Genomic DNA, 24,426 nt, shown 5'->3' with positions numbered 1-24,426 from the left:
TTATCAGCTAAGGATGCCAGGGCTCCTTGGGGGTTTTTTTGACTCTACTTACATACAACGTAAGAGCTAGACTCCCTTGCGAACGATTCGATTCTTTAGACGGTCGTTGTAGTGTTACGATCTGTTTTTTTTTCTCTAGTAATACCCCACGGACAGCAAGGAATGTGCGTGTTATTTGTAAAGTAAGGGAAGGGAACCGTTTTGTGGCGTTCCGCAACATTACCGCCCAACGAGCGTCATGTTGAAGCACAGCTGATGATCTCGCTGATCGCCCCATCCTCCATTACCCTTGCGCAGCTTCGTTTTCTTAATGACACTCGTCTGGGTGAGCGATATTGAACGGGGAAACAGTTGTTGGGAGCCACGAGCTACCTTCAGGACCTGCTGTACCTTTGATATCACCTGGTTCGACTCACAGTTACTCTTTTTGTGATGTACACCACTAGGCAAAATAAAAACATAAAGAATCGTTAGTTCAACAGTTGTTACGCTACTTAGGTTCGCACATTACCATTCGCCGATGTGGAAAACTCGCGGTCCTTTTACCACCATTACGTGCAGCTTCTGTTTCAGACATTGCTGCGAAACATGCTGCAATGACCAGTCCCAGTTGTAGTCGTCGTACTCGCAAAAATGGCGTGCACATCGTACTATATCGTACCAGGTAGTACGGTTAAACGCCATGCCCATGTTGTGTTTGCTGCTTATCCACGGTGTCACCTCAACCTAAGCAGCGAGAATATTTGACATTTGAGTAAGTAGTTGAAAATTGAGCTACATTCTGAACTACAGTCAGTTTCGAGTTACACGAATTAAAGGATTTTTGTTAGCATCTTATGTACCACATAAGATTTCCACAACCGAATACTAAGCTACGATTTATTTTTTAAATTTAAATAGAAATCGGAATAGAATTCGGCTCAACTTGCGACCTACTACACAGACCAGATTGTCCTTATGATGGCCAGGATGGGATGTGTAAATCAAACATCTCAACTTTGTAATCCTTATTCAGAATCCAGATTTTTTAATTTTTTGTACTTTGAGCTGCTAATTGATTTAAGTCAAATAAGACTACGAAAATATTGGATGTTGTCATTCGAGAACAAGAGTTATTCATACTTGATGAATCGAATCGAAAATATATATTTTTTCACGTACAGTCTATTAAACTAACATCATTAAACTGTTCGCAAGATACCGAATATATAGCAAAACTTCCAAAACAAATCTGTCCTCTGATTTTAATCTGATTTAGTGAAGTCCGAATCTGTTTACTCTGAGAGGTCTTAACATATCTTCTTAGAAGTGTGCTTTGAAACAAGACTGTCATGCAACAAGATTGTCATGGACTTATTACCATGTAAAAAAACTAGTAAATTGTACCCATAAATACGGCATTCCTATTTTGGAAATTTACTATCATACAATGGATCGTTTTACTCTAGGTAAAAAAAAATGTATGGATAATAGTTTCAAAATTTAAACTCTTGTTTGAATCCTATTTACAGTTTCCCCAGAACAAACCATACATTACGCATGTATACTAACAACAAATTTTGAAAATTCTACTATTAAGTTTAATGCAAGATTGTAATAATTCAGGTAATACCGCTAACGGTGGTTTTGTAACGTTTGGAGTTTAGTAATAGCTTATTGTTATTATTGTTTAACTTTAATACTTTATGGCGGTAAATTTTCAAACAACATTGAAATACTCAATATGTACTGACCACAAAAAAGAGAAACCATAATGAAGAACTCTCTAGCATAGAAACGGAACAGACAGAAACATATCCAAACATACTCGGCTTCAAATATAGCTCCTCACACATTTGTACCAAACCAAAATTAAAACCAAGCTTCCGATAAAAGAACATCATACAAAACACAAACAAAAGATAAATCATTTGCCACGCATCGGTAAGGCTACGTGCGATAGTGTTGCATTTGCAGTTTGGCAAGCTTAATGTTTATGTGCAGTGAGAGAACGTTCGACACGTGATAACGGAAAATTGGAAAAGTGAAATGTGACTTGCGTGAGGCAAAACAGCCAAATGAAAAGCCAATCAATTGCCTAAGGTGGGAAGGTGGGAATGGAAAGCAGAAGGGATTGCAGTTTCAGCCAACTCAGCATGCAAACTCAGTGTGTCAGTGTATGTGCTGTAGTGGTGGTGCTCATTAAACAATAACTACTAATATTCTACACACACGGTCGGTGATCGATAGCGTATGGCGAACAATAATGGATGAGATGCAACATACAGACACACATACACACAATAAATACAGTTTCAACCCCGGCTCGGCTAGGCAGTGGTTGAGGGATGGACGGAAATGAATGGAAGCAGAAGGAACATCGGCACATACAATTATAAACTAAACTGTTTAACGGTGAATGGTGGTGAACGGGTGCATCCATTATCGGAACGGCTGGAACAAATTGACAAATGAATGGAGCGCAGTTTGTGCAACATTCGGTCGACACACTGTACGACACTTTCAGTTTCGTCTAATCTTCGCGATGGAATCTTCATGATAAGCGGTAACAAATCGCTGTACTCTAAAACCCCTTATTTACATGGCATTATTAATTTGATAGCAATTTAATACTTCATTGAGTTCCAATCAGAAGATGTCAGCAGTAAAAGTGACTATTAAATATTGATTATAATTATTAAACAATATTTTACATTTTTATGTTTTAAGTAGGGTTTGTAATTTAGTAGATAATTATATCATTATCTAGTTGTCTGGATGACCAGTTAGTGCACTGATTATAACTGTCCAGCTATTATAGTTCATAGCATCAAAAAAAGGACCCAAGTCGACGAAATAAATGGTTAAAGAACTTGCACCTTTCGCAAGTGTATAATTTAATTCAATGGATATGAAATCCTCGAACAAGCAAGGATTTCTCATTGTAAACCAATGAAAGAGACTAAAATATAGAAAAAAGTCCTCAAATACTTAAACACCATTCAAACCATTCAAATTATGGGCTTCAAGCTCGAATGCACTCTATCAATCGGCGATGGATCATAATGAGAAAAAAAGCATATTAGGTTAACAAAGTTTTCGAGCAAAGGATCATTACTTAGCGCAAATAAACATAGATATTTGGAACTTTATAGCAATGAGCGAAGGCCAAACCAAACCATTAAAATTGATTAACTGATCAATCGAGCCAACCAAGTCAAATCAAACCATCAAGCATTTTGAAAATTATTTAATAAAAAAGCAGTCATACAGACGCCACCTTAGTATATGCTGACTAAGGTGTAAAGGTGTCTTTTTAGAGGTAATATAAGTGATAGCAATAATAGCAGCAGTAAGATATTAGCAAAAAAAAAAAAAGTAAAAATAAAACCAATAACTAGCTTCAGATATATTGAGCATAAAAAAAGGATAAGATTAATGGTAGTAGTAGAAGCAAGGAAGCTGCAGTAACAGCGTGAGAAGAAGTGGATTGATGGCGCTACCTTCTGATAGATTGAGTACAGGGTTGGTAGCACCTGGTAGCCCCACTGCGACTGTGACGCATATTTTTCCGTGGTGACCTGCGTCTGAAGGGACTGCTGTTGGGACTGTTGTTCTGGCTGTGGCTGTTGCTGCTGCTGCTGTTGGCGCTGTTTCTGAAGCATTAACTGCTGCTGTTGCTGCAATTGGCGTTGCTGTTGGAGTAGCTTCTGTTGCTGCTGATGCTGTAACGGTCGCCGTTGTAACCAGTGATTGTTGCCGTGTTGTGTTTGGGGCGGCAAATTGGAAGGATGATTCATAAAACCGTTACGTTCATTGTTTGCAAAGTTAGCGCTGTTGTACGTCTGTCCGACATTTGGCCGATCGAACCAAGCAGGCAAATCGGGAGGTGAGCGACGCAATAGATTTAATGTCCCAAGAATCGATCCCCTCGAATCTGGGTGAAAGTTGTGGTTTTGATCAAGCAACGCACTGACATCAACCGTTGCCCGAATTCGGCGTTCGGCGTCTTTTAGCTGACTTCTGCTGAGCACACTGTACGTGCTCGAAAAGGAGCCAGACGATCCTCGATCGGCATCGATACCGTGCGATGGAAGCGTCTTTTTCCCATCCCACACAGTACCAACTTTTGCTACTTTTCTCGAATACCAGCCGCTTAGATAAGGCTGTGCACGCTGCAGGTTCAGCAGTTTGTGGTGTTTGGTGTGATGAGATGATGAGGATGAACGTGGCAGTAGATGAGGTAGATGATGGTGTTGATGAGAATGGTGTCGTTTGATGGTTCGAAGCGCACATTAGTGACACAATGTAGATTGTGATGGGTAGATAGAGAGATTGTTAATGTTTCTTTTTAACCTTTTATAGCAGACAGCAGTGTTGTGAGAGGTGAGAGTTTGTGAGTTTGCAAAATGGTACGAAAAATAGTGTTTCGTGTGAATCCGAATGAAAATCATACGAACGGACAACATCGATGACGAAAAGGACAGTATTACAAGGAAACATTCCCTTATTTTCCTTCATCTCGAATGTGCAGAATCGCGCATTCATTATTAAATATTGCAATGGAACGTGTATGTGGCAGAGTGTATTTTATCTATTTGTTTTACAAGATTCTAAGACGTGATTGGCAAAGCGCTGAGTGTGTTGGTTTGTGTGAGTGTGATCTAGTGGCGTTGGAGCAAGCGGTAGTAAGGATCATGAATGTGTACTTTGTTGATTGACTTCTGTGTTTTAGAGAACTTCTAATGCAGTTCATGACTTGACATAAAAAAAGTTATATTGTTGGCTAAAACTGAACTAAAAAAGTAATTTCCAAAACATATCATTTGCATAAATAATTGTAAACCTTGTCAATGTCGAAATCAGTTAAATAAACCACAGATAATCGATCAACATGTTCTATTGATTGGATCGAAACAAAATTACTTCCACGGTGTGATATGTCTAAGCAATGTATAGATAAATTAATAAAGGATGTAAATCAATTTTATGGCTAAAAAAAAAAAACAATAAAGAATAAATATCCTCAGCCAACGGAAAAAAAACTGAAACATTCTCTTCTGTACATTCGGATTTGTCCCTGTTTGTGTTAGATATGTGAAGAATATTGATCTGCTTGCACTGTGTCTTTGTTTTCCTTCATGGAAGTTGCAGCTAAATACACTCAATACTTGTGATGTTGGGTTAGTGTGCCGAATTGAATGTAAGTTCAGTGTTTCGAGGGTTTAGATAGACAATCGTACCGGAACCAGTAGCGGAACGAGCTGACTGGGTTCTAATGCAATTGTGCACAGGTTTGGAAGTTGTGAAAGGATTTTGTTTTTCTCTTGTGACATGTTTGCAGTCTTCGGTGGTTTAAAATTGATAAATGAAATTACCTTTTTGTTGTACGTGTAGTAGTTGAAAGTTTTCAGATATGTGCCTAGAGATAGGATGTTGCACTTCGGACATAAGTCCTGAGATTTCCGGAACATAAGCTCGAGGATGTACAGAAAGTCCTCGGCTACGTAGTGATCCTCCTCTAGAAACACCACCATACCTGAAAGTAAACATCCAAAACAAGAGCAGATCGGAGAGGATGAGCAGAGTGGAGAGCCTAGCGGGTATTTTTACTCGATTTGTCCACCTACCCGTATGGTACTTGGTAACTTCCAGCTGGTCAAACACACGGTTTGCCTTCCACCACCAGTGGTGTTTGGTTTGTGTGAACTTTGCCTCCCGATAGTGTCCGTACAGGTCGGGATGGAGTGCATTGTTGCACTTCCGCAACAGTGCCCTGTGGGTAGAGGACATTGAAAACATACGACCATGAGACAATGACGGAACTGAAGCATCTCTTGGTTAGGACACTTACTGTTCTTTTTTAATATCCCTCGGGCAATCGCCGGGGTCGGCACCGGGGAACTCGTTCGGGTGCGTTTGTATCGAGAAAGGATAGAAAATCTGCAATAGAAATACAAAAAAGGCGTGCCGGCCATGATGAGCATGGTTTGTGGTATGAAAAAAGATACAATACAATCAATTTATGCGCTGGATTAACACGCCAGTGCTGGTATTGTGGCAGTGCTACATACCTGCATTACTTTACAAAAGTCTATACTCTGTACCAGATCGTTGATATCATCGTCGTAGTGGTCGTGTGAGAAGACAAGCAAAGTGCGCGAAATGTCTCTCGCTTGGGCCAAGCTTACAATTAAGTGCCGTAAGTATGTTATTCTTTTGTGTACCTGTGTGAGGAGTAGAAAAAAAAGAACGGAGAAGTATGGTAAGTATTGCAAATTGAACTAAACAATTTACAAGGTGTTAATTTTTCTGAAATATCATATTTTGTGCTTTGATTGTGTTAGAATTGCTCCCCAATATTTTAGCTTATGGTGCTAAATAAAATTGTAAAGGAATTTACAATAATGTTAAGAATTTCTTATTACTGATGTAATGCTCAGGACCGGCATTATAACTGTTAAGGCTAAAGAAGAGTATTCAAACAGTGGCGAGTATACAAGCTGGAAATTTGCCGATATTTCTTTTCCGTGAGAATTTGAATATCTCACACCTTTGTTGTTCGTTGTGGCAATAAGCTCTCATTACAATAGGTCGCGGATTTTTTTAATTAATTTTTTTTAAATATCCATGTAATGTAACATATATGTCAAAGTTTTAACATATAATTATCTCCAGATAATTCGCCTATCTGAATCTTGTGAAGGGGTATAAGGTGCGACACATCATCATCATTATTATAATAATGTAGCAATATTTATAAACTTGACGGCGGATTAAGTGTGCTCCATTCAACCCGAACACTTATTCTTCGGTTAATATCAACATCGATCGATCAGCAGCTGATCGCATTCTCTTTACGATTTAAGCTCAGAGTTGAGTATAAGCAATGAGTTTAACGGTAAGGCGGGTTTAGTAGGGTATCATCTCATGAGGGACCACCAAAAAGGATTCCCATATTGCTACATATTAAGGACCTCCCAATGGGGACCCCGTCCTGGAGCTAGTTGTTGGGTCCTCGTTAAAGGAAAGGCTTTGGGCTCTACTGGTCACACGAACACAGCTAGGGGGTGGAAGGCACTTTTGATTTATATGTTCCAACATCCCTTCCGTCTAGGGTTAAATCACTAAAGTACTTGATCCGCTACTGGCTGTCCAAAGTTTCAACAAAATCCGTGGTAATATCCGCCACTTGATTTCATGTGCAAAGCTAACACAAATTACTTTTAGAAGTATGAATGATTATTTACTCTTGGTGAAAGGTTACAATGCGTAAAAGTAATAATGAAAAGTTGTATAAAGCTTCTATTACAGACAAAGAGTCTATAAAAGGGCTAGAGAATTAAACAAAAAAATGTTCTTATGGGGGCGCCTGGTACCTGGTATTGAAGCAGGTTTGGCAAAATATACATTTGAGAGAATTGAATATTTTGTTATTGAATGCTGCAAATAAAAAGTCTTTCTTTTCCCGTTGCGCATTGGTCTATAAAGAATACCAAAATATTATTAACACGAATAATTTAATGCCATTAGACAAGATTAGGGCGGCCCGATTAGATTGGATTTTGAGCGGCCCGGTGGTAGAGGCGACAGCGGCGCCGGTCTTCAAACGGCAGGAACGTGGTTCAAATCCCATCCGAACCGTCCCCCCGTAGTGAGGACTGACTATCCAACTATGTGGTATCGGCAGTCTAGAAAGCGATTTCGATGGCCGGCATGACTTTAGAGGTCGTTAAGCCAAGAAGAAGAAGACAAAATTAGAAAAAAAAACTTTGTTTTTGTTACAAGTTAAAGTTTATTTTCCACAAAGTTTTGCACCTAATTCGTAAAAAGTAAAAACTTTGAATGTAGTAGCATGCATTTTCTGTATGTTGCATCTATGTATTGCATTAACCAACCGACCAGCATTCTGATACCAGTCTTCCTTCGGACGAATAGTTATAGTTCCCTAGGAGAAAAGTTTACGTTGAAAGTACAGAATGTACACGCTTTGACCAACCGTTTCTACATGGTACGTGATTCTGTACGCAACACAATCTCAGTGTGAAGCTATTGAGCTATAATGAAGTTAACTCGTTCCAACAAAGATCACGTGCGCCACTCCGATGGAGGCGCCTGGTTATTTTCGTTCCGACATTTGGGCAAACTTTGCGAAGGAGGCAACAAGACGATCCCCAGTGCGTAATGATAGTTAATAATTATTGCTGCTTGGTTGCCGGTTTAATGGAGAAATAATTGAGTCACCGTTTCGAAAGCGAAAGAGTGCTTGCTAGGCACAATGTTAATAGCAGAGAACAGAGTATTCTAGACGTTACAACGACTACTATTGCACCGTTGGTCAATCCTGTAGATAGTGTTTCACAATAAATTTCCCAAAGGTTGGTACAATCAAAGAGAAATTATTACATTATTACGAAAAGCAACCCTTCTTGGTAATAGAGTCCTTCGTCTTAAATTGGGCGATTGGAGAGTTACGCAATAAAGTGTTCACTCCAAATGATTCTTGATAAGTTCGCAAGGATTATTGCGTCATTTTAGGAAAACTTTTACTGAACTAGAGTTTTACTTGCAATATATACTAAAGAAGTTAGAAATCGTAGTGAAAAAATCATATCTATTTCGAAGTAGTAAGGTGCGAATGATGTTATAAACGCGGAAAATTCTCATCCTGTTCTTAATCTGTTCTAGAAAAATATCCTGTAAGAAACAAAAAAATCATAGCATTCGCTTTAGTCTGTAGGACGATAATCCCAACTGTAGCGTTAAAGAGTAACGTTTGCAATCATCCACGTAGCATAAATATGGGACAGAAATTTTAATCCCGAATAATTTGCTTCGGCTCCCACACAAAAGAGTCAGCAAAAGTCACGCCCGAAGGGTGTTTTGGTTTTTTGGTTTTTTTTTCCTTTGCAAAGTCTTCATGACTTGGGGATATTCTTTGTTTCGTTCGCTATCGTTCCAGTGGTTTGCAATTTAAAAGCCACGAATCGATTCATGCTCTACTGGCCGAAGGGTACTACACCATGGGACACAGTGAAGAAAGAGTAGAATTTCATGGAAGCTGAAAAGCTAACACAGGCGGAAAAAATCACTTCCGGCTTTTCGTATTATGGAATAGGGAATTTTGAAGCTTAACCTACCACAAAAATCAGGGCCGCTTGATCAGCGAATGAGCGACGGGTAAGAGTACGACTTTAACGGTAGGGCATACAGCAAATAGCACTCGGTTGCTTTGCTGACATAGGAATTTGATTTGCATTCAACTAATAGCCACCGTCATCGAAAGAAAGTCTTATTTTTTGCGATAACGACCTCTAACCATCATCGTCCCAAGAAGGAGAAAATAGAAAAGGAACCATAAAACCTGATAGGACACGGTCAGAATAGATTATAATTGTAGAGAACGAAGCATTTGGTGAGCGCATAATATAAAACTATGTCTTACAATAAAACCAGTATATCGGTGAAAAATTAAAAAAAAGGTGCCCAAAATAGCAGTCCCGGAATGTTGATGTTCCGATCAATCCCTTACGCTCGTACATTCTTGCCGAATCCTGACCTATAATAACGTCACCAGCATTAAGCAACACAAGCGATAAACTTTCGATTGTCAGTTCCCCGCCTCTCTTTCCCGTTCTGGTCTGAGCTGATGTCTACCCAAAAATTGAAAGGGATTGTGTAGCGGTAGGAAACGTCTGCGAGGGAAGGCGAGATTGTGAAAACATGAAACGGACATATTTAGGACGTCCGGAATTATAATAGGTACCACATCACCCCGGAGAACACTGGCACAGCACGGGTACGGTGTGTTGCCGTACGGGAATATTCATCGTGAAAGGCGTAACGAGCTTTTCGCCTCGTACAGGCTCCCATTTGGTGCTGGTCGTAAACCAAACGAACGGTTATTATTGAAAAAGCGACCATCGAAGTTTACCAGAACCCGTCCATAGAAATCGCCCAGGTAGAGTGTTCAGGTGAGCGGATACTAGCAGAAAAAAAAGACCGGGGTTGACGCTGCTAGGCCGAAAAACTTCGAGCTGCTGAATCGATTTCATTCAGAGCTCAGCGTTTCAAGCGATCGGAACGGGTTACAGTTCGGTTTCGGTGGAAGCTTTCGTTTTATAAACGGCTATAAACGTCGGAGAATCTTAAATCAACTAATTGGCATTCGAAAACATCGGTTTGGGACACAAAATTTAGATCAACAGCAAGTTGTTGTGCCAGATAGTGCAATGAATGTGATTAAGTTCAAACTTCCGGTTAGCTTTGAGCCCAAGTGCAAGGTATACCGTAGTCGGCGAAGGTCAGTTGATTTGTAGCGGGTGATGCAGGTGTACTGTGACACGTGTAGGGAATTGAACTCAATGTATTTGAATACCACAAATTGTACCGTTTAATGTTGTGCCACATAACCACCAAACAAGTGCGTCTTGCTTAGGCTGTAATCATCAAATGATTTGATTGCAAGTTGGATATTGTGCGGTCGGTGTTTAGTTATACACAATTCAATTCAGTCGCAGTCAAAACCACAGATGTGGGTCCAATTTTTGTTTATTCATGAAGAACGGCCAGGTCTCGTTGCTATCTGGATTTAATTAAATGGAACGGAGTTTAAGTTTGAACACTACTAGCCTTTACCATATGAAAGTTTCATGGGAAAAAGTATATATTTTATCTAAAACAAAACAACCCATAGCACTCAGTTTCGCGACCTTGACTCTATCGCATTTTCTAACACCACTGCAACGACCAATTTCCTCCTTTCAAGGACCTGACTGATGACGGAAAGGACTCAAACAAACGGTGAAAATTCTAATGCCTCTTGCTTGGCCATGTGCATGTACATGCATAAAGTTAACCAATTATGGAAGTTATTTCCTCGATGGTTTTGTTCTTACTTTGCCAGTGTGGGAAACTGAGAATGGAAGAATAATTTAGCTTCCTACCGGAAGTATTATTAAACATTTGCGCGACACACCGTTGGCGTTCAGAGTGCATCAGAACGGTTCCGCATTGATCCAATATAATGCATAGGAAGTGCTTCCCATCTTCTATCGTTACATGCACCTTTTCCCATTACCAGGATTCCTCGCAGTGCCCATACTACACCGGACACGCTGTTCAGCCTGTGTGAGCTAGCCCTCCGGAAGTTGCTTGGCAGTGAAGTTCCACGCAGAAAGTTCTGGCCAACAGTACTGGTAAGCACACACTGCAGTTTGACTCACTGTCTGCTATTGTTTTCTAACCGATCGCTCGTGTCTACTGGGACGTCCGGGAACATCCCTGGCACGTTTTCCGACTTAATTGATTGCTTTGAACGGATGTCAGTCGCCGAATGATTTTCTACTCTTTTGCCACCGTTTTCATCGACAGTCCTTGCTGCCAGGATCAGAGTCACGCCGACTCGGTGTGCGGCACCAGCTGGAGTGCCCACAGGATTTCAACATCCATCTCAGGTCCAGCGTAAACTATGCCAATCATTGGAGTCTGCTGACGGAATCGCTACGGCACGAACCACGCTGGCCACGGATACGCATCGGTGATCCAGCTCGCAACCGGATTACACGCCTCCACCAGGACTACCCATCGCAGCACATCTGGCAGATCCGGCCCTACGACATGCTGACCAGTGCATTTATCGTTCGTACGGCAGCCAAAATTGCGTCCCTGGAACAACAGCGCTCCCAGGGGAGGTTTAGAAGTGGGCGAACGCTTTCTTCTTTAACTGCAACCACTATCACTACCGCGACCACCTCTTCTTCCGGGCGACGGCTCAGTCGGGACAGATCGATCGATGTGCCGGACAGTAGTGACCAAGATGAGCAGCAGCGTGTGCAGCAGCTGCAGCGGCAACAACTAATGGTAATCGGCAAACGTACGACCGGAAGTTACGAGCTACGGCTGAATAGCAGCGCATCAGTTAAATCTTCCAGTCGTAAGAGACCCACACGCTAACCCTCCTACCCCGCTTAACATAGTTTAGTGTCGGTCGGACTTACCTGCACTACTATTATCACAGAATCATTTTGTAATGGACCGTAGATGTCCTCATTGAGAACAGTCTGCTGGTCATTATAGCGGTGTATCATGCGCAGAATGTCGCTAATGTTGGCCGTCCGGGTCCCCTCTCCTCCATAGTGTGTTCCATTTTGACCTGTAAGGTGATAATAAAGTTGAGCTATTAAAAATACTTTTCCAATGTTTAATTTATACTGAGTTAAATTGAACAAGTCCTCTAGACTAACAAAGACAACACATTAGACTATTTGAGATAAGTTTAAAAATACTTAGAAAATGTTATTGAATCAATTGCTTCTCTTATCTTAAACCCACATTTATTATTTCGTCCAGGCGTGCTGTACAGTTCTCTGGGCGAGATATTTTTTTGTCTCTATTTTTGACGTCCGCTCCAATTTGACGTTAAATCAACTCCATCAGCCAAGACGCAAAACAGAGTGAATAAATAGAACACACACACAAAAAAAAAAACAAATTCGTTGTTCAGAAACGCTACGCTACAAACACGTTTTCCATCAAAAATGACACTTTTCGTGCCGCGAGTACTGAATGAACTGTTTTGCCTGATGCCTTGGTTGGGTAGGAATATGGTTTTAGCAATCGTTTGAAGGCTGCATTTTTGCGCGTACCTCACATTATCAAGGGCTTTGCCGTACTTTTACAGTCTTTATCAATGTTTTTGCTCTTTTTCAGAATGAAATCCCAACTGGCGAAGGAAGCAGCAAAACAACACGAATCCCAAAAATTCAGTTTCCATTCCATTATGCAACTTGCAGCCAAGCACGAACCGTTTTGTTGCTTTGGAGGGGGGGGGGGGGGGGGGGAGTCTGAAAAGTTTTAGCAGCATCGTAAAACCGGATTCTTTTTTTATAAATGTATATAAAAAAATGCTACAAAACAAACGGAAGAATCTTTTAAGCAATCTTCTTCTTCTGTTTGCTTATAGAGACTTTGTGATATTTGTCCATCAATGAATGGAAGAATAAGTTCATTGAACTGTTACATAAGGTTTTGCATTGATCATATCTTCTGATGGCAAGGTATGTTTAAAAATGTCCAATATGAAGGTTTAAACATTCCTATCTTGTCCTGCAGGCGTTTACAAGGTAGTTTAAAACTGAATTATTTTTAAGTCAAACGTTTCCGTTTACCTGAAATTGTAGTTTCAACCATGGCCAAGGTTTCAAACATCATACACATTTTTTTCTTTCAATCTTGGCAGAGGAAGTTTTCAAGTATTATGTTTAACGAGTGCCATAAAACCTTACTAGTTCTCCTGAGTTTAAGGTGCTTTTCGACGATAATTGAGTTACTGAAGGATGCTTAATATTTCACAGCATGCAACCGGTACGCCGTTCGAACTTATCGGTCCGAAATTATTCATAAACCACCACCTAGCGCTAGGACGAAAAACCAACCGTAAGGGTGTTGCCAAGCTTCCGACGACACCGTTGTTGACAGGAACGGCACCATAAAAGTTTACGTTATTCCATTAATATTAGTTAGTTACACCGTAGTTCTGGTTCATCCGGTTGAAGGAAATGGATGTAGTGGGGAAGAATAGTGAATGATAAATGATTCATCAACAATCAACGATCAACAGTTCTTTTTGCTTTCGACAACAAGTCGAAATGCTATGTGGTAATCGTGTGCTGTTGCTGCATCAAAGCAAACTCGTAAGCTTTCCTAGAGGCACTGTAAGATTAACTGTCAACAGGGTGTACAGAGGGCAAACAAGGAACACTCAACGGAAACCCTTTAAGCGGTGTTAAATTCTTTCTCAAACATTCACGACCACAGAACTCTTGCAACTGGAAAGTCGGTCTTACCATGCGTGGAGTTGCGAGGCTTTCCGGTCAAATATTTATGAAATACCGGCGGCACCATCTGCAGGATCGCTGCCGTGGAATAGTTGGTACTGTCGCTGGATCCACTATCGGAGGAGTCTAAAGAAAGTGGAAGAAAACGAATGAGGGTTCATTTGAGATAGTAAGACGAAAGACCAAAGTTACTAACTACTGATGGCTGAATACTTACTATAGTTTATCACATGAAACTGCAGGAACGCGAACAGGATGAATACAATTATGGCAGAACGAATGTACAGCGTGTGTCTTCTACGGGACAGTGCGCCAGTGTTCGGTAATGCGATTGGTATTCGTCGACCTTCGGATAAAAGAGAAACGGTTTTTGGTATAGTAACTATTATGAAATAAGATGTGCTTGTGGCATAAGATAATTGATCACAATGTGCCGTGTTACCGACCAATCTAAAACAGTATCCACTAATTCATCAGTTATTCTAAGTCCTATAGCTTTGGGATACTGAAGCTGATGAGTTAAAACATTTTGTATAGAATTATACGTCACGAGGAGAGATCGAGCATTACCGGATGGCCTGTCAAATAATCCTTGATAAGCTTTCATGTGAACATGAAATGGAACCATATCTTTCAACAGTATCTGAATATTTTTATATGAATTGGAAAATTATTTCGCATGAGATTTCTTATCACATACATAAATTGCATACACCAATTGAAATCTCTGGGCAAAATTCACCAAAGCATATAATATAATACATAATATCATTATAATATCAACGGATTATTCAAATATTAATTGCAAAGAATGTTTTTGCAAAAGAATTGCAAAAGAAAACAGAAACAAACGCATAAGTTATTTCACAGTATTTGACGACTGCAATAACTTTTTGCCTGAGCCTGCAAGAGTCACATTTAATTCGAAGAACTTTCACCCTTGTCACAAAGGCGTGCTTTGTTTTCGATTCGCTGCTGAAAGTTGGCATGAAATTGAACCATTTTTTCCCCAAGTCATAATACATCCGGGCGGCTCTTCCTGCAAATGTCATGCAAAGTTTATTGTTGATGTTTCGAATATAATTATTATCGAAGGATGGAAACAATGTGTGTGTGTGTATGTGAAATTTTAATCCCCCATAGGGGAAAACTTTTCGGAACATTATCGAAAAACTCACGGAACGCATGAACGGATGACAAACCAATGGTGACAGTATGCTTTCTGTTACGCTGGGATGAAGGTTTGTGTCGTCTTATGTTATGATTTTTGTGTTTCGCTATGTTGAAAGTTGTCCAAATATAAACATTCATAGCAGAGCGTTTTAATGCTTTCACTAAGCTGGCGTAAAACAAAAACACCAAGTTTTACACACAAAAAAAAATCGAATAATACGAATACAAAGCGCCAAAAATCAGCGACACTGACATCGCGACACAACTTTGTTCGACAGATGATTGTTGCTAGCGAACATGGGAAAAGTTTGGAGCGAAAGTCCTTTTTTTACAGGGATAATAGAACCCGTTTCCGGTGGCCAAAATAGGATGAAAAAAAAAGCAAAAGTCAACATTCTCTTCTCTTTCATACACCCACCCTGCTTGAAACCCCATGAGGTCAAATTGGGATGAACATGGTAGCGAATGTCACACATTTGTGTCGAAATTGTTTCAGCACCAGTGGATTTTATCTTTTCTGGCATATTTAGTCCCGCAGCGCCTTGTGAGTGGGTCGGCTCGCCGCGGGCATCATTGTCATCTCGTGAATATCTGTCGGTTGAGTGTGTGGTTTGCTTGCTACACGGCAAGTAGAAAGCATATTTTTTCTCGACCCGAGGAACAGTAGCTTCAACCGTACCATTGAATCGGAAGTATCTTCATTGCTCGCATTTCCGTTACATAATTTTACGCTCCAGCGTGGTGGGAATAGGGTTCGTCTCTGCAAGAACCAACATCAACGGCTGAAGCCATTATACGTACCCTTAACCTCTTTGTGAAATGCGCCGAAAATGAAATGGTCTCCACTAATAATGCACCAGAGTGTTTTTTGATAGGAAATGGAACCATACAACGACGACCTGGTGCGAACGGTGTACGGTGAAAAATGTCACAGCTTCTGGAAACCAATTTCCACAATCCTTCCGGAACATTCACAATGGATATTCAAATTCATGTTCATCTAATAAAAACTTCAAATGTCAGCTGTTGCCTAATGCTTCTTGTTCCATCGGTCCATAACAAGGCAGGGTTGTTTCTGTGCAACATACCGAATCTTTTCTTTTCTACTCAGCTCTCCGTGCTGATTTCGACCCGCGGAAACCCCAAATTCCACCCCGCAGGTTCGGTCGGCCGGAATCGAATCGGTCACAGATCGTTCTGCGAAGGATGGTTGCGTTCCATCCAAGTGAAATTGCCGGACGTAAAACCACCATTTTGAAGCATCGGTTCGTGGTTGAGCGCTTTTGCCTAATGCGGCTTTTCCGAAATTGGAGAATTATTAACATCACCTGCGTTTATTGAATTGTATCTGTGCTTTTATGGTTGAAGGATTTGAAAGCACGCCATCGTGCCAAGGAGCGATGGAAACCATGTCAAACGCTCTCTTTATTGTAGTAAATTGTACTGGAATGTATTTTTCTAAAGCAAGCAGAACCAATTGCTTGCGTAGATTGCGTAGAAAAATTGTCTTTTTTATTTGCATTCAAACAACATCTGAAATAGAGTAAGTAATAGGACCTTTCCCGGTAAGAACGATTTTACATTTTAGTAGTATTTTTAGTAGATATTTATCATCAAACTCGAGTGCTTGGGAGTTTCTCTCTTTTGAACAATTTGAGTTTGAGAATTCAGACAGCTTAAAGCTTCACTTCAACTTTTACTTTAACGTTTAAATTTCTATTGCTCAAAGATAGTTTGTTCCTTTTACAAAAAATCTTCCGTAATTTATTTTTCCATTTCTATTTATTTTGATTGATGTTTTATTTTCAGGATTATTTTCAAGTTTTAAACTCGGATATTGAGAAAGAATAAAGAATAGGAAAGAGCTCAAAAGATACTGCATCCAGATCTTTGTCCATGCAGTTTTGACTGGTTTATAGTTGTGTGGTTACACTTTAGCTTTCAACAATCGCTTTAATAGGTGAAATTTTCGTGAGTGTACGACAAAAACTCATGACAAGAGTTAGTCTTCTCCAATTCGATGTCACACTACCGAAAAGTTTTGTTGGATAATTATTTAAAAGAGTGATAATGAAAATTTCTTAGTGTATTGCGTGGAGCTTCTATTCCGTGTTTCTATTGGTTAATTATTTGGACTGTTAGAGTTATAATTTATCTCGTGCCATGCATTGAGAGCGTCCGTTATGCTCTCCTCTACAAAATATATTGCAAAAAAAAAAACCTCGCCATCGCCATGTGTGTTTAATTTCACTTACATCAACTACTAAATTATTCAAACAGCACGCATGTGCTACAAAAAATCACGCATCATGTGCCCCTTTGGGGACCATTAATCACGACGGTGGTGGTACACATAAAGCATCTTCCGTTCGTTTTATCCCGCTCGCACGACACAATTTATCTTCACAATTAAGTATTTACTCAAGTTCGCGGACTGAAAACACGGACCGAATTGTTTGCTTTCTTAATTTCCCGCGGTGAAGCTGATATATTGCTTGCCACTGCAGCCAAGTTTATGGAGAAAGCAGACGAGAAAATGTGTCCCCAGTGGGGACAGCAGCGTACAAAGCAGTTCACCAAGTAACAGAACATTTCGTTCGAATGAAATCCTTTTTTTCCCACGGTGTAATAATTCGATTAAATGGATTAATTTTCCAGTAAGCGAAGTTTGTGTGCTGGAGTCGCACATAAGAAGGGATGCTGCTGTGAGCAAGTTGTTTTGAGGCTAAGAAAAATCTAAGAAGGGAGTAATTTAAACAAACATTTCATCTGTGAAAATCGCAACAAGTATCCGAGGCGAGGTAGAAAAAAAAATCAAAGAAAAGAGAGCGAAACCAGAATCTCACGTGAAATGAAAGGAAAACAGACACGCCAGGCAGGCAGTTTTCGTATGGCTTGCCGGGAGTTCCTTTAATCTTATACTTCGGAGAGTTTTTTTTTTCCTTACTGCGGTAGCCATTGTTATTCGACATGTTTTGTGGCGAGAGTTTCAACCCGCTAACAAACCATGAAACATGCCCCAAGTTGTGGGAAACATTCTCAGGGCTTTTCTTTAGTGAGCTTCCCGGGGAGCGAAGGAATAATTTCCTTTTCAACAGTCCTTAATCTTGTACTGTTGGGATGGGTTGGATTGTTCGTTGGGATGTGGAGAGAATCGTAGCGTTTTGGGAACAGATATGGATGTTTTTAATTCAACATTCGTAACAAACCGTTTGAATACAGCTGAATGCAACAACAGAACCACGAGGTAGCACAACCGATCTCTGCTAACAGATTAGGCTGAAGAAGATGTTTCTGCATGATGATGTTTGAACTTAGACCCTTAGGACGTATATCTGATTTTGTTACGTGAGACTCACCTCTCATCATATAATGTTGTCCACTCGGCTGTCCTAGATTGCCACTGAACCAGTACTTCCAGACTGTGGCCGCGGAGGTAGTCGGTGCCGGAACGGAAGTCCGTAGTCGTGTATGTGTTTCGTACGGCAAAAAAGCTTCACCTGAGTCACTTCTTTCATGCACTTTTATAGTTCAACGCCACACCGCATCAAGCTAGGGATGGTGTCACTCGATATCAACATTTAAATGATCGCTCGATATCAACACTAGGAACAACGTCTCACATTGAGCTTGTCGTTCGTTCTTCAGATGCAGGGCATCCGAGAAGAGATTGAGCGTTAAAAGGAAAGCTACCAGGTGATGTGTTCTTACGTGCAGCACAGTTAAGCACGTTCACACCGAAGCTAGTCGAGCGTCGTGTACGGTTGCAATCTAGCATAATGTCCGTACCCGGATGCTATGATGCAGCGATGGCGACGCAACCGACGACAGCAAGAGACAGCGTGCTCTGGATTAAACAGTGTAGCATTGTTCCGGAACGTCTAGACAGCTTGCACGGCGTGGTAGGAACATAGGAGTAGCATTCGGGTTGGTTCCGGGGAAGGTGTAGTAAAGGTATTCGCTGGTAGTTGTTGGCTCTTGTAGTGCTGCTATTAGCTCTGTGTGCTGGTTAGTTATATCTGGTAGCATCTACAAGGAGGAAGATAGGGAGAGAAATAGAAAAATTAATTTAACATGATTAAAGTGTATTAAAAAATTGCCGTCAATTAGATCTACCCAATATATTACATCATAAATTTCTCCCTAAGTTAAGGTAATGCTCAAGAAAATAAGGCAACGTAGAGGTTATGAAGGTTATGTTCAGAATATAAACCAGTTTGATCGATGATTCGCTTATTGTTTGAAAAATATACTGACCTGCTTTTAATAACTGTTTTGTAGAAAACTTTAATGTAAGGAGAATCCATTAAATACATCAGCAAAGAATATTTAATCGTTATACAGTTTTACGTACTTTGCTAAAAGATCTAGTGAGTGGTGTAAAATGTCGAAGTCCAGGGCGTAACTTTAGTCAAAAGTCACCAACATCATCAAAAACAACGTAGATGTTGTGATTGAGACGTAATGTTTAGACTGTCAAAGTCACTACCAGTCAATCCGTCATAACATAGCCTGCGGGAACTTTTCACTGAATCTACCAAAAATGACGAAAATTTCTGTCTCACGATCGAACGTGCCAAGCGTGTGCTGGAATGGTCAACTCTGTGAGCTGTACAATATTGTGCATCGGATTAGACACGCTAGGCTTTTGCGGTCTGGTCATGTGATGAGAATTATACCGGACAACCCGGCTCATAAAGTCCTATCTGCCTATCTACTTAGACATAGCAGGCATAGTATTTGCAAATAAGGCTAGATTAATGGTCAACTCCTCCTGAATTCACAGACGACGTTTTGCGGTTTAGAAGGTGTCTTGCTGCAACATTGCAAAGCGGCACAGTTTTGGATTCTCTATTAAATATAATGGACGATAATATTGATAATATTGACGATAATATTGCGTCAAGTTGTAGTCGTTTCGAAGTATCCATGTTGATTTTTCTTACATTCATTTGCTTCTGCTACAATTGCTTCAAATATTTTGCAAAGCAAACTTGTTTTCATCTTTCGAAAGTAAATTGCACAACTGTTCACGGTACAAACCGAATACGAGTAAAGAATTTAACGAATGAAAAGAAAGACAGCTTTTTTTTTAGCAATTATTAAGAACATTCCTGCCTTCCAACCCTGCAAATGGAGTAACAGAACATAAGAACTGAAAAGAAACTTTTCATCAATTCGAAACAGCTGATGGGAGGCAAGGCAAAGAGAAAAGACGACACTGTACGAAGCGGACAGTGAAAAGAGAGGAGAAACTTAGTATCCAATTTTGTTAAAAGAAGAAAAACCAAGTTGAACTTTTCTTCCTGTCAATACCCTAAAGCTCCTTTTGCATTCTTTCAGTTGGAAGATGATAAAGCAGAAAAAAAGATAACGACCACTGGGAATTGAACAGTCGTTAATGGCAGGATACAAACTCGGCTCGGAAAAGAAGTAAGTAGCTCCATTCACAAATGGCCAAAGTCTTACGAACTTCTTTAGGGTGCTGGTAAGATCTGTGCAAGTGGATTCTAAATTTAATTGTTTTATACTCCGCAGCAAACCTGATTATGTCACGAAAATATCTCGTCTAACACTTTTCTCCTTTTAATTACACAAAGCGGAAGTGGCATGGCAGAAGGACACTCTAAGCAGCAGCAACGAACCGTGTTAAGGCAGATTGTAAACTAGAGCATATTGGATGGATCGTCAAATTTTGTCGTTTCGCAGTTTCGTTTGAAGTGTCGCAAAGTATGGTGCGTGACTGAGACACCATTATTAGAAATGCTTCCTTTTTGCCAGTAATCCTTCATTTATCTCAATTCACAGATACTCATAGCAAGTCCACGTTCAGGCAGCTTTCGACACTCGCGAAAACATTTACACCCTGTCCCGTCCCGGGAAACACCATCAAACGTCATTTTCCATTTTCCAGTCGCGTGGCAAAATGCTGTGAACAAATTGAATTGAGGCTCGTTACGTCCCTAGTTTGCATCGTAGATTGCTTTATCTGTCTTCTTTAGACACCACAAGGACACAACTGGCCGAGCTACGATACGCATTTCTAAACTATATTTAAATTGAGAAAACGAGAACCTCCAATGCCACAGGAAAAAAAAAAGTTTTATAAATTCAGAGACAGATGAAGAACGTGTGCATTTTTGCTGATAACTTTCACAAACAGAATCACTCAACTAATCTTTGCCTAGATTTGTTTGTATGTAGTTTTGTGATGTATTTATTCGTGTCGATCAATCGCGAATTTAGCACACTTTCTATGCCATTCTGGCAACCGTGATGTCCACATAAATATATGACGGTTTACTTCTCCATGAGGAGATTTTCACTTATAATGATGGACTCGTTTAAAAAAATTCTGTTAGAATTGATGATGCAGATGTAGTTTAGCTACAAAAACTTGTTTGTTCGGCCATTAGTTTCTAGAAAGAAATACCAGAGAAGATTGCCGGAACTTCTTTTTCTTCTTATTCTTCTTCGTCTTCTTCTTCTTGACTTAACGACCTCTAAGGTCATGCCGGCCATCGAAATGGCTCCGGATGGGATTTGAACCCCGGTCCTGCCGTTTGAAGATCGGTGCCGCTGTTGCCTAAACAACCAGGCCGCCCCATTGTTGGAACTATACATTATATAAAGATGTAAACTATCCCTTTTTAACCGTTCAGGCTTCATGAGCAGAGACGTGATACCGCTCGCTCACTCTTCGTTAATAATTAATATCGAGCCTTTTCCATCCAAGATTCGTCATGACAATAAGCAGCTCTTTCACACGTACCATACTATAAGTAGTCTCTTATCTTTAATTGGATATCTCATTCTGCAACTGCAAATATGTTTCTAAACGTTTTTAGATTTGAAAGACAATTCAGCAATAGAAAATGTAGTTACACATACGATATACGAAACGATATAAATCGTCTTTTAGATTTAATGAGTCACCAAATGACTTTTTATCGTATCGGGCTGGCAAAATTGTCTATCGGTTTAAAAGCATTACTACTTCGACATGTGCTACAGATAATGAAATTTAATGTTATTTCTGCCCAAGCGACTGCGCCACTACAACCGACCGCTCAAGTCTAACGGGCTATCAAAACCCAAGAGTAATTAAAAGCGTCCAGTTTTAATGTCTTTACTACGGTTCCAGCAGCTTGAAAAGGTCCCATTGGGAAAAGGGATGATGTGAAAACTCGTAAACTGTAAGTAAAACATGGCTAAATAAAAGTGAAACATGATAGCAAGTTTTCCCTCAAGCTTGCCCAAGTTGTCCAGCCAAGCCAACAGTTTGATTGAGTGGGGTTAGTGAAGAAGGTTCTTTATTGGATTTGGAGGCTCCAAATGCTGCCAGGTAGGAAAAGACACAACACTGTGAAGTAGCGTTGTATGGTTTGAATATTTTATTAAGCTTCAAGCTTCCACCGCCCACCGCGGTAAAGCTTCCTGTTTTCTACTGAGGCTATGTTCCGGTGAGCAAAACGCTGGAATATTTCAAATATCCGGAACTTGTTCATGCGAAATGTTTGGCTGAGAATGAGCATGTTGCTTCTTTTGCCGATGTTCAAATAAAATTCAAATAGTGTGTATGTGTGTGTGTGTGTGAGGAATGTGGGCTGTTTATAGTAAATGTTAAATTTGTGCAACGCGCGCTTCTCAAGCCTGGATTACAGACACCACTAATGTAATGTGGTAATCGGAATGCTGTATGCTTTGAAGTTTGATTGAATGTTTGGGAAACATACCCAATACAATGGTAAACACGGTTACAAATACATTTCATTCGATAACGACTATTTGGGACGAATGAAAAAGAAATCTAAAGTATTCGAAAATCCATACGTATATACATAGTAAAAAAAGCAGCCATTATTGGAAGTTGCCTGAGAGGTTTTTAGTTTTATTGAACCATCTCTAGACCTAGGAAAGGAAGTACCAAGATAATGTCTTAATAATTGGTATTGATTATGTACGATTGTGATTAAAACGAGCAGATTCTTGGCTTTGTTTTTTGTAGCATTACTTGGCAATAACCAAAGTTAAGTTAAAGTTGTTGCCTTTGTGAGTAGGACGAAAGAGCAACTATTCGGGCAAGGTCAAACGCTACCTTATTACAACCTGCAGGTTAGAGCAATGGTACGTTTTCTTAGCCATTAGGATTGTTGGACCGTGACTCATAAATTATACCTTCATAAACACAGATGCAAAAAATGAGACCATGTTCGTTTAAGTGTGTAATTTTCTGCATCAAATAGATTACTTCCTGGTAGGTTAAGTTAGATCAAACGGAACAATGCCGTGTGTTGTTCGTATGAGGTATAAACAGTAGTAAAAGGAAATAAATGATATGGCACATTTGAAACGTTTCTTCAGTACGTCATCTAAAATAAGAAAGAAAGACGCTTGCAGAAATTAGTTAAATTAGAAAATTTAGCATGTTCTTGAGCAGTTTTCATTGTTGTAGGTTCCATGTAGTTCTTCATCGGGGCGGCCCGGTAGTGTAGGCGATAGCGGCGCCGATCTTCAAACGGGAGGACCGGGGTTCAAATACCATCCGGACCGTCCCCCCGTAGTGAGGACTGATTAACCAATTACGTCGTATCGGAAGTCTAGTGAACCAAATCGATGGCCGGGCGTGACCATAGAGGTCGTTAAGCCAAGAAGAAGATTGCTCTTGATATTTGATAAATGGTGCTATAATAGCTACGCAATTACAAGATTTTCTATAAAACAGAAGAAAACATAGTTTACAAATTTGTTACCAATGCTTGTAGTTACCGATACATTTATATGTGTTGCCTGCCTGACTGCAGTGCAGAAAATAGAGTAGTAAAGCATAAGTATTATTAACTCCTTTTGCTACACTAATGCAGGCACCTCCTCGAGAACGTCTTCGCTGAGTGCGCTAGGACTAATGAGGGTAAAATCTGTGTAGTGTACTGTAGAGGAAAAAAGGAAAGAATTTTCGAGCTGGAAAAAAGGGCAACTCATCACCCCTACGCCATAACGCTATTTTCACAGATTCTAGGTAAAGAGGTCTGCAACGAATGCTTAACCTACTTTTACCGTCAATTAATTGTGTGCATCGGCATGACTGGAACCCTACGGATGCTTCAATAAGTGTTCTTAACATTTTCCTTTAATGGTTTCCATTTTTCAGGTAAGCAGGTTTCATATAAAACTATTTACTGATAATGATTTATAAAAATGACACACTATGCTGTCGTTAGCTGTCACAATGTTTGTGAACGAGAGAAGAACAGCTATCGCTAATGCTTGTTTGCAGAAGTTATCGTATTTAACGAAATTTATTTATCGTTGGTATAAATCACTCTTAATTGGTGCTCCATTTTAGTCGAGCACCTTAACGTTCAAGACAACCTCGGTGCGGCACAACCAATATGCCTTGACAATGTTTCATTAGCGGAAAATGAAGTCTGAATGC

At 40.1% G+C, this 24,426-nt stretch overlaps 3 protein-coding genes across 5 annotated transcripts in view; 1 reads left to right on the top strand and 2 right to left on the bottom strand.

Annotated features, from left to right (window-relative positions):
• LOC126557215 (DNA replication licensing factor Mcm5) overlaps nt 1–24,426 on the bottom strand; it is a 296,187-nt gene that overhangs the window by 75,804 nt on the left and 195,957 nt on the right. The gene's annotated exons all lie outside the window — the stretch shown is intronic.
• On the bottom strand, nt 44–18,544 carry LOC126557673 (alpha-1,6-mannosyl-glycoprotein 2-beta-N-acetylglucosaminyltransferase). Of its 2 annotated transcripts, XM_050213528.1 has the most exons (11): nt 18,350–18,544; nt 14,035–14,163; nt 13,827–13,943; nt 11,979–12,133; nt 6,054–6,206; nt 5,834–5,922; nt 5,610–5,755; nt 5,358–5,518; nt 3,483–3,704; nt 512–726; nt 44–442 (listed from the first exon to the last, which is right to left on the bottom strand). In XM_050213528.1, exons 1-11 carry the CDS (start codon nt 18,357–18,359, stop codon nt 220–222), a joined length of 1,620 nt encoding a protein of 539 aa, XP_050069485.1. In that variant the 5' UTR covers nt 18,360–18,544; the 3' UTR covers nt 44–219. The 2 variants fall into 2 exon arrangements, with proteins under 2 accessions (XP_050069485.1, XP_050069486.1); XM_050213529.1 differs by lacking the exon at nt 3,483–3,704.
• LOC126558910 (uncharacterized) lies at nt 10,212–11,934 on the top strand. Its single transcript, XM_050214996.1, has 3 exons — nt 10,212–10,282; nt 11,063–11,177; nt 11,353–11,934. The coding sequence occupies exons 1-3, from the start codon at nt 10,212–10,214 to the stop codon at nt 11,932–11,934; spliced, it is 768 nt and encodes a 255-aa protein (XP_050070953.1).

This window comes from Anopheles maculipalpis, chromosome 2RL, assembly GCF_943734695.1.
Source record: "Anopheles maculipalpis chromosome 2RL, idAnoMacuDA_375_x, whole genome shotgun sequence".
NCBI lineage: Eukaryota > Metazoa > Arthropoda > Insecta > Diptera > Culicidae > Anopheles > Anopheles maculipalpis.
Note: the sequence above shows the minus strand (reverse complement) of the source record. Positions and strands in the feature narration are given on the sequence as shown.